The sequence below is a fragment of the Hyla sarda genome, chromosome 7 (genome assembly GCF_029499605.1).
Source record: "Hyla sarda isolate aHylSar1 chromosome 7, aHylSar1.hap1, whole genome shotgun sequence".
NCBI classification, from domain to species: domain Eukaryota; kingdom Metazoa; phylum Chordata; class Amphibia; order Anura; family Hylidae; genus Hyla; species Hyla sarda.
In genome coordinates, this window is record NC_079195.1 from 82,074,872 (window position 1) to 82,085,945 (window position 11,074).

Genomic DNA, 11,074 nt, shown 5'->3' on the forward strand with positions numbered 1-11,074 from the left:
AGAAAAACTCACTCTCCAAAATCCCATTGTTGCTCCTTCCCTTCTGAGCCTTGTAATGCACCCACAGAGCACTTGACATCCACATTTCCATACTCGAGAGAAATTGGGTTACAAATTTTGGGGGCTTTCTTTCCTTTTACCCCAAAAACTGGGTCTACAAGAACATGCGAGTGTAAAAAATGAAGATTTAGCATTTTCTCCTTCACCTTGCTGCTATTCCTGTGAAACACCTAAAGGGTTAACACACTTTCTGAATGTCATTTTGAATACTTTAGGGGTGCAGTTTTTATAATGGGGTAATTTATGGGGTATTTATAATATGAAGATCCCCTCAAATCCACTTCAAAACTGAACTGGTCTCTGAAAATTTCTTTATGCTGCAACTATAAAGTAGATATTTTGTATATGTGAATCACTATATAATTTATTTGGAATATCCATTTTCCTTACAAGCAGAGAGTTTCAAAGTTAGAAAAATGACAATTTTTCCACATTTTCATGAAATTTTTTGATTTTTCACCAAGAAAGGATGCAAGTAACAATGAAAATTTACCACTGTGTTAAAGTAGAATATGGAACAGAAAAACTATCTCTGAATCAGAATAATCAGTAAAAGCAACCCAGATTTATTAATGCATTAAGTGACAGTGGTCAGAATTGCAAAAAATGGCTCAGTCATTAAAGGGGTATTCCAGGAAAATGTTTTATTTGACTATGCTACAGGGGCTGTAAAGTTAGTGTGGTTCATAATATAGTGTATGTACCTGTGTGTGACGGTTTTCTCACAATTCTTATGTATATCTCATCCCAATATTTATTTTTAACCGCATACAAAATGACTGCTGTCTCGGATTTTTCCCAGCTTGCAATGCGGTCGAGACCTGACTCACTAGTCAGCTGATGACAGGGAGCCTGTCTGCTTCAATGGGTGGAGAGTGCAATCTGCAAGTAATGCAACAGCTGGAGGCACCCTGATTGAAAACCACAGGTCTGCAGCTCATTTATGTTTCAATAAGTGGGGTAGCTGATGTGTGGGAAGGAGGAAAATGGTATCATGGGATTTGTAGGCAAACAAGAGAACAAGAAAACTGAAAACAGGAAATACCAGTTCACAGAAAGCTAGCCACAGTGTTATGATAATCTCACATAGCCATTTAGCCCCAAGACAAGCGCAGATCCTTCCCAAGCATGTCCATTACTGTATGGCAGGTACGTGCTAAAATCACCTTATGCTGGATAACCCCTTTAAGGTGAAAAAGGGCTCAGTCCTGAAGGGGTTAAAGGGGTACTCCAGTGGGGGGATATATATATATAATTTTTTTTTTTTTCAAATAAACTGGTGCCAGAAAGTTAAACAGATTTGTAAATTGTTTCTATTAAAAAAAATCTTAATCCTTTCAGTACTTATCAGCTGCTGTATGCTCCACAGGAAGTTGTATAGTTCTTTTCTGTCTGACCACAGTGCTCTCTGCTGCCACCTCTGTCCATGTCACAAACTGTCCTGAGCAGAAGAGGTTTGCCATGGGGATTTGCTTCTACTCTGGACAGTTCCTGACATGGACAGAGGTGTCAGCAAATAGCAGTGTGGTCAGACTGAAGAGAACTTCACAACTTCCTCTGGAGCATACAGCAACTGATAAGCACTGGAAGGATTAAGATTTTTAAAGTTACAGTAATTTACAAATCTGCATAACTTTTTGTAACCAGTTGATTTGAAGAAAAAAAAAATTCCACCATAGTACCCCTTTAAATGGTCTAACCATACACCTTCCTCTCTGGTGCTAAAACATTGACCCTTTTATAGACTCACTCTTCCTACCTGCGTTGTGCCACATTTCAGGCCAGGAAACCACCTCTTCTGCTGGCCAGCTGCTTTGACAGGGTATGGCAGTACATTAGCTTGCCAGCTCAGGCTGGGTTCACATCACGTTTTCTCCCATACGGGAGCGCATACGGCAGGGGAGTGCTAAAAACTTGCGCTCCCGTATGCCTTTCTGTGCGCTCCCGTATGTAATTCATTTCAATGAGCCGGCCGGAGTGAAACGTTCGGTCCGGTCGGCTCATTTTTGCGCCTACGGCGCTAAAATGAGCCGGCCGGACCGAACGTTTCACTCCACCCGGCTCATTGAAATGAATTACATACGGGAATGCAAAGAGAAGCATACGGGAGCGCAAGTTTTTAGCTCTCCCCTGCCGTATGCGCTCCCGTATGGGAGAAAACGTGATGTGAACCAGCCCTCACTATACCATGTATAACATGTCAGCACCAGTCTAACATTGTCCTTTGTTAGAGACTAACTAATGTACGACCTATGACCGATACTGTGTAATTGAGAAGAACTGTAGCATTATGTCTGTAATGAGGAGCAGTAGGGAGTATACTGGATCTTATTTCCCATCAATGTTTTTTTCTGTTAATGTCTTACATTAAATCTTTGTAGCATAGCCATACATATAAAAAATGGCAAACCGTGCCGGAGACCAGATTAACAATGTAATGAAGCTGTGTTTTTGTGACTCTTTGTTACCAGATGCTTTTTGAATGCTCAATGCCTTATTTTGCCAAAATATTTAATGCCTAGCGTAAACTGTAAGGTTTAAAAGGTTTTTATAGCCTCTATGGGAAGTTCTTTCCCTTCACAAAACAAAAGTAAACATCTGGTAATGAACTAGGTTTGTGAATGCCACCCAAGCGAATAATATTAAGTAGCCCTCCTGTTTGTATCTGTACATTGTAGAAGATTTTGGTTGATTTTGCATTTGTATTGTTAATGAGATTATCGTAGTGAGGAAGAAAAAAAAATGCTAATAAAACTAACTTGACTGCATGAATTTTATGACATCACATGACAGAAGCTTTGACATCACATAGAAACATTTAATACAAAAAAAATTTAAAAAAATGTTGACAATTGTGGTCCAGTACACTATTTAAAGGGGTACTTCGGTGCTTAAACATCTTATCCCCTATACAAAGGATAGGGGATAAGATGCCTGATTGCGGGAGTCCCGCCGCTGGGGACCCCTGGGATCATGCACGCGGCACCCCGTTTGTAATCAGAACCGGAGCGTGTTTGCTCGGGAGTCTGATTATGGTCGACCGCAGGGCGGGCGGCGTGTGACGTCACGCTCCGCCCCTCAATGCAAGCCTACGGGAGGGGGCGTGATAGCTATCACACCCCCTCCCGTCAGCTTGCATTGAGGGGCGGAGCGTGATGTCACACGAGGGCAGTCGCGGTTGCCGGTTATCAGTCCCGGAGCGAACACGCTCCGGGCACTAATTACAAATGGGGTGCCGTGTGCATGATCCCGGGGGTCCCCAGCAGCGGGACTCCCGCGATCAGGCATCTTATCACCTATTCATAAAGTATTCATCTAGACCAAAAGTGAGTACTTTGAGTCCTTTTTGTGTGGCTGGAATGGTTACAAAGTCAGTGGAAAAATTTTAATTTTCTTTTTTTTTTTTTTTTTCACAAATGCATTATTTGTGGGACATATTTTTTTGTACATTGCATCTGAAAAGTAGAAAATGCGCCAAATATTTTATTAAGCCTTTTGTCCTGTGTTCGGTAATACCCCCGGTTAGGCCATATTTGGTTGCATGGCCACATGGTGTTACCCAAAAGGAGAGGAGCACCATTTGACTTTCAGGATATCATTATACAAATTACAGGCCGCACTTCATCTTGCAAAGCATTCCAGCTGTCAGAACAATACCGCATCCCCAGATGTGACCCCATTTTCGAAACTACACCCCTTAAAGTATTCACCTAGGGCAAAAGTGAGTACGTTGAGCCCTTATTGTGTGGCTAGAATTATTTCTAAGTCAGTGAAAAAAGTTGCTTTTGAAATGGAGGAAATACGCCCTATATTTTATCACCCTGTTGGTCCCGGGCTTCGCAGTACCCATACTTAGGCCATATCTGGTTGCCTGACTGCTTGGTAGAACCAAGAAGAAGAGGAGACCCCTTTGGCTTTAAGGGTATCATTATATGAATAGTCCCCATTTATACTGCATTTCTGCAGTATAGGTGTCCATTTCCATGTCAAAAAAGGGATGCCAATTTAGCAGTCTCATTCAGAAATGAATGGAGCTGCTACAGTATACGTCAGCATCACTCTAACACTGCGGAAACACAGTATGAACAGGATGCAGTGTAGGGTCACACAGAGCGCATCTGCAGCATTTTTCACACCACGGATGCCCCCCAGCAGTCACAAGGGCAAGATCACTGCCACTGTGGCTGGGTAGCTCAGTGTGTCTGCTCATGACTACCAGCGGGAAATCCGCTGCTATGAGTGGACACACAAAGCTACCCAGCTGCAGCAGGGAGTTCATTATTGTGACTGCTGGCGGGCATCCGCAGCATGTAATATGCTGCGGATGTGCGCCGTGTGATCCTACACATTATACATTTTTATTTTTCGTTATATTTATTTAATAAATGTATTCTTATTATTTTTTAAAAAATGTTTTACACTTTTTACACCTTTTTTTTTATACTTATTGTTTTTATACACTTTTACTTATTTTATATTTTTTTCACTTTTTTAATAATGCTTTGGAATACTTAGTATAGATATATGCTGCCTGCTAGTTTTACACTAGCATGCAGCATAACAGGACGTGCCGACAGGCAACAACCGGGGCAGACCTGGGGGTCCTTGTAAAGACCCCCGGCTGCCCAGGTAACCAGCAGCACCCCACAATCGTTGCGGGGTGCTACAGGGGAGAGACAGAGGGAGCCCGCTCCCTCTGTCAAAACTCCTAACAGCTGTAAGAGTTAAACAGCCGGTACCGAAGTTTTCTTCGGTCCCGTCAGTGCGGCAGTTCCCCGCGGTCGCGCTGTGGGGTGCTGCAGGGGTGACAGAGGTAGCTCCCTCCTTCTGTCATAACACTTACAGCCAGCCACATCTGACCATGACTGTAAGGGTTAAACTGCCGGGACTGAAGTTTATTTCGATCCCGGCAGTGCGGCAGGGTCCCGGCCACAAATGTACAACTCACCGGCTTCTGTAGTCAGCAGGATCACCGCATGCTGCAGCAGGGAGAGGATCGCCGCCGATCGGCGCGGTAAGGGACCTCCACCACCACCACCGGTCACACCACAGTTCCCCCATCCTGCCCTGACTACCGTGGGGGGAACCGAACTTTAACCCCCGATCTGCTATTGGTCCGTCACTTCTGACCGACCAATAGGAGGGGTGGCACCTTCCACCCCACTCCTATCTCTAGGAGGATTCACAGTGCATGTAGCTTGAAGAAGTGCCAGCCCGGCACGAAACCGCGCAGTCCTACCCGCACCCCCTGCCTCCCTTCTTGCCCTCCCTTGCTGTTACGTGTTATCCGTCTTACCTCCTGGATTAAAGGATTTTGATTCTTGCATGAAATGGTGAGTTGCCGAGTCTCCTTTGCTTTTCCATTACAATTTGCCCTGGAAAAGCTGTCTTGCCCGGCCAGTAGTGTAGCATCAGAGCGGGTGTTTAGTGCAGTGGGGGCCATAGTAACCCCAAGGAGAACACCTGTCCACCAAAAATGTGAAGATACTGACCTTTGTCAAGAAAAATCAGGCTTGGATCAGCCAGGATTTCCACCCACCAATGCCTGATGCATCAGACTAGATTATCCATGGTGCCACACCAACACTTTGACAAAAGAGACTGGTTTCTTCTGCCTACCTACCTCAGCTACTATTCTGATCCTGTCACCTGCCTGATGCCACGCATTTGATGCCAGTTTCACAGTACCAGCTATGTTTACTTACACGTGCATGGCTTAATATTTTAGAGAAGCATATGATACTGGCAGGATCTACCCAGTAGCCCTCCCGGGTCAGGCCTGCACCACTGAGAAGGAGTACAAACTGATACACAACTCTGTCATTGTGCTCCTCTGTGGCCTTCATAGGCTGCTGCCACCTCCAGACTGTGTCATTGTGCCGCCATATGATCTCATGCTGCTTGTGGCACATTAAACTCGTTAATCTCTTCAATTGACATCTCAAAAATCTCTTCAATTGTGATGCCATATGGTCTCCCGACCCTGCTGCCACATCCAGACTCAGGCAGTGATTCTAATAGCGATGCCTGTAATCTGCATGTCATGCTGAATAACAGTATCTGCAGCCCGGAAATAGCCGTTTTATTAGCGATTTGCCACGAATATATTCAGATCGAACCTAATTTTTTAGCAAAATTCTGCAAATCGGCCAAATCGAATTTTTGAAAAATGTGCTCATGTCTACTGGTTACTATAGCTAAATTTACTGTTAAAGAGTACCTGTCATCAAACCATATTTTCTAAACTAACTCAGATTATATTCACAAACTATTCCTAACATCCCTCCTGCCCTTAAAATGTTTTATGAGCTTTAAAAAACTCTGTATCATACCTTTTCCCTTGCTTACATTGTGTGAGTTCCCGGCATGAGAAAGTGGGTGTTCCCCAGCAGACCCAACGTCACTAAGGCCTGCTAGAGCTCTGCCTTGCCATGCATGCACTTCCTGAGTTTGGTCTCTCTTCCAGGCCGGGAGGAGACCAAACTAACTGTTTGACTTGCGGCAGGGAACAGAACAGAGCCACCTAGTGGCCATTTTTTCAGTCACATTAAAAACATATAAAGGTTTAGAATTTTAACAGCAAGTAAATAGCAAAGTGTCTTATACTTACATAAGGAATAATATATTATAGGGGTTCTCCCTTGTTTACACTGTTTTTTTGTTATTATGTTTGTGTGTTATGTGTGTATAAGTATGAGTTTTTTTTATGTGTGTTGTGATTATGTATATATGTATTTTCTTACCTTTTGTGAAGATCCGGAAGCTGGCCCCTTTTTCTTCCACTGGCTTGCTGTGCACCTCGGCCTCCGCCATGTTGTGTTCGGTAAGTGGGATGTCGGGGGGTGTGTTCTTGCTTCTGTCCTTCCTATCTTCTGACGTCCGAGGCAAATCTTTTCTTCCTGTTTCTTCTGTGGCTCAGCAACGAATCTGCGGCCTCTTCCGGCGCATGCGCAGGTAGTTTTTTTTTGGCTTTTTTTTACCAATAAAGTTATTTTTGTCTAATCAACAAACTGTCTGCGCTTGCGCGATGCTACGCTATTAGCGTAGACCTAACGTACACTACGCTGTTAGCGTAGCACTTGCATATTCGCGCATGCGCAGACAGTTTGTCAATTAGACGAAAAAAACTTTATTGGTAAAAAAAATAAAAACTACCTGCGCATGCCACGGAAGAAACAGGAAGAAAAGATTTGCCTCGGATGTCAGAAGATAGGAAGGACAGAAGCAAGAACACACCCCCCGACATCCCACTTACCGAACACAACATGGCGGAGGCCGAGGTGCACAGCAAGCCAGTGGAAGAAAAAGGGGCCAGCTTCCGGATCTTCACAAAAGGTAAGAAAATACATATATACATAATCACAACACACATAAAAAAAACTCATACTTATACACACATAACACACAAACATAACAAAAAACAGTATAAACAAGGGAGAACCCCTTTAAGAAAGTTGCATTTTTATGAACCCTATAACTTTCTTAATTTTTCCCTATACAGGGCTCATTCTTTGCGCTGTGATCTGTAGTTTTTATCGTACTATTTTTGTTTTCATAGGACTTTCTATTCATTTTTTCTGATTATATGATATAAGCAAAAAATTTTATTTTTGCTGTTTGGTATATTTTTTTACATTTAAGCAGCTTACCTTACAGGATCATAAACCCTGTATTTTAACAGTTCCAACAATCACGCAATCAGCGATACAAAATATGATTTTTATTTATAAATATTTATATATTTTCTTTAAATGGGAAAATAAACAAATTAAAAAAGGGACTTTTATATAATTTTAGAAACATTTATTTATTTTTTTATTCTACACTTTTTATGTCCTCATAGTGGACTTTTACATGCAATCATTAGATTGCATTCACTGTTCAATGCTATGCTATTGCATAGTATTGAACAGCAAGATCAGCACTCCACTGATACAGCCTGGCTCTTCCAGACTACATCACTGCAGCATGAATCTGGCAGGTGAGGGAACCCTACATTCCCATTTTAGTGGGGGTCCCATAGGCCAGGGGTTCTCAACCCGCGGTACGCGTGCCCCTAGGGGTGCATCACCGGGTGTGGGGGGGGGTATGCAATGCACTGACAAATACCGGCCATGCATTGGCCAGTATTTGTCAGCGCAGAGCGGGGAATGGCCGCGGCAGCACTTTGTAAAGTACCGGGAGAGGCTACTTGACGGGAGCTGCTTGGGTGCCAGGTGGACGTGTGACGTCCCCTGGACGTTGCGAGGAAATGCCGCACAGCGCAGGAGGAAGTCACCCTTCTGTGCGGCCCCGCCGAACGGGACTCTGGGAACGGGCCGGGTAATGTCAAAAGAAAAGTAAAAACTAAGTGTATGGGAGGGAAGGAGGGATGTTATTGTGTATATATATATATATATATATATATATATATATATATATATATATATATATATCTTATCCAAGGGGGATCGGAGGGGGGGAGAAATAATGGCACAAGGGCATTGAGATGGAGGGAGGGGAGGGATAATGACAAAAGGGGATCAGAGGGAGGGGGGGAATTATGGCACAGGGGAAAAAGATGGAGGGGGGGGGAGTAATGATTATCCCCCCCATCTTAATCCCCTGTGCCATTATTCCCCCCTCCATCTTTATCCCCTTGTGCCATTATTTCCCCCTCACTCTGTTCCTCTTTTGCCATAACGGATAATAATGGCACAAGGGGATTAAGATGGAGGGGGGGGGGGATAATGGCAAAAGGGGGACAGATGGAGGGGGGAATAATGGCACAAGGGGATTAAGTATCACATTAGTATAAAGGTAAGCACACGCCATTATGAAAATAAGTATTTTATGACAAATTTTGTCCGCGGGTACCCCTTGCGCGTAAGTTCTGCGCAAATTTACGCACAAGGGGTACCTGTGGACATACTTTCACTCATTGGGGGTACAGTCGCGAAAAAGTTTGAGCTCAGGGGACACTGCCATAGGTCCCCTGAGCTAACTGGAATGCAGGACTTAATTGATTAGACGCCTTGTTTGGCATTGATCTACTGCCCATCATTAGCAGAGTGTCCGGCTACTGATAGTAGCCGACACTCACCGCTATGAAGCGAGCACAGCACCTTCGCTCACTTCAAAGTTACTTAAAGGACAACTGGATAAGTGTTTGATCCAGAAGGGGGGCCGACCGCTGGGCCCCACTGCGATCTCCTGAACGGGGCCCCAGCATTAGCGGTCATTGAGAGCGCTTATGCATGTAGCATTGACCTATAGGTCGACCCCCATATGTGATTATTTGTTTTACCTTATGCTCTCTTTTTTTTATAGAGTTCTTGCTTACAGAATGGAAAAGGGTGTATACGGAAAAGTCTGATTTATTTATACCTCCAGATTTCTGGCTGATTGTCATTGACAGTAATGGTCAGTCCCTTTCTTGCTAAGGCTACTGGGATACTACCATCCAGATAGGTGAGATCATGTTGCCCCACCAGAGCGTCATCGTTGATGTGGAAGACAGAGTCTACTAGTTGTACTGGGGATGAAAATTATTATAAAGTACCAGAGGGCTCTCTGCAACTCTTCCTGGGATCTCCCGAAGTTTGGGCAACCTGATAACAAATTATGTCCTCCCTGCCTGTTACCTTTGTCAGGTGCAGGTGGTTAGGGTGGTTGCATTTTGTTTCTCATTTACCTCCCGTGTTATGAATTCAGATTGGGGTGTCCCGGTACAGAACCTGGTTCTGTACAGTCCTTAAGATTCCCTGGGGTCCACAGGGCTCTCCTGCAGGGTTACCCCTAGGTTATATGGTGTTTAATGCATTGTATATTCAGTATGTACATTTATTGTATGTGTTTTACTGAGAATGTCATTATGTATAAAGTTGTACAGATTGTATAAAATGTATAGGACCTTCCTTGGTCATGTGACCTGTAATCACATGATACCACCAGAGTTCCAAGGGCACAGGTACCCAAGGCAACCAGCTACCAATGGGCTTTAGTCCAGCCCCCTAGTATATAAGGGGCTGTAGTCTCCAGATTCGATCTCTTGAGACCTGAACCTAAAAGCAAGCACAAAGTCCTGTACTATCCAAGTTCATCTCAGCTAGGCCAAAGCCTAAAGACCAGCAGCCACTTCGAGTTGTCGGCGGTGCCCTATACCAAAACAACCCCATCCTGGCGTCACGAACACTAGGGGTTAACAACATTTTGCCCCCTGGGTTAATTCCATCAGATCCAGCTACCTACACTGCAACACCCCGTGGTCACTAATGTTGCTCACGAATATTCGCAATTCGAATATTATTCGCGAATATCGCATATTCGCGAATTCACGAATTTCGCGAATATAGCGCTATATATTCGTAATTACGAATATTCGGGTTTTTTTTCCACAGTACACATCACAGTGATCATCCCTCTCTGCTTCCAGCTTGTGTGGTGTAAAGAAGGCTCTAATACTACTGTGTGAGACTGGCGCGCATATTTTCGCATATGCGAACATTTGCATATGCTAATTTTCGCATATGCTAATTTTTGCTAATGTTAATTTTTGCATATGTTAATTTTCGCATACGCGAATCTTTCGCATTTGCGAAAATAAAACGAGAATGTTACGAATATGCGAATAATCACGAATATTCGCCCATATATTCGCGAATATTCGCGAATTCGAATATGGCCTATGCCGCTCAACACTAGTGGTCACCACAAGATCTTATTTTGGGGTCAAACTATTTAGATAAACCAGTTTCTCTCCACAGTTCAGTACTATACAGGATATTTTGAATTGCTGCTAGAACATAGATTTGCTATCCAGCTTATGTTGTCAGTTCTGACTTTGATTTATAACCCTTGATCTACACTTGTTGTCATTGGTCTTTTGTTCCCATGTACTACTTACATAAGAATGCATAGATTTGATTTCTAAAGCTACACAAAAACTTCCCCGTCTCAATAGTCATCTCTGCTCCGTATAAAGTGAGGATAAATCAGCCTCTCAATCTTTTCATTATTTTGCTGTGTAAAAGCA

General features: G+C 43.5%; 1 protein-coding gene across 1 annotated transcript in view; it reads left to right on the plus strand.

The window, feature by feature from the left end:
• RTKN2 (rhotekin 2) overlaps positions 1-9,606 on the plus strand; it is a 102,939-nt gene extending 93,333 nt beyond the window's left edge. Inside the window, exon 12 of the mRNA XM_056529877.1 lies at positions 9,484-9,606. Within this exon, the coding sequence (XP_056385852.1) occupies positions 9,484-9,569 (86 nt within the window). The 3' untranslated portion in view covers positions 9,570-9,606. The remainder of the gene's footprint in view (positions 1-9,483) is intronic.
• The last annotated feature ends 1,468 nt before the right edge of the window (positions 9,607-11,074 follow it).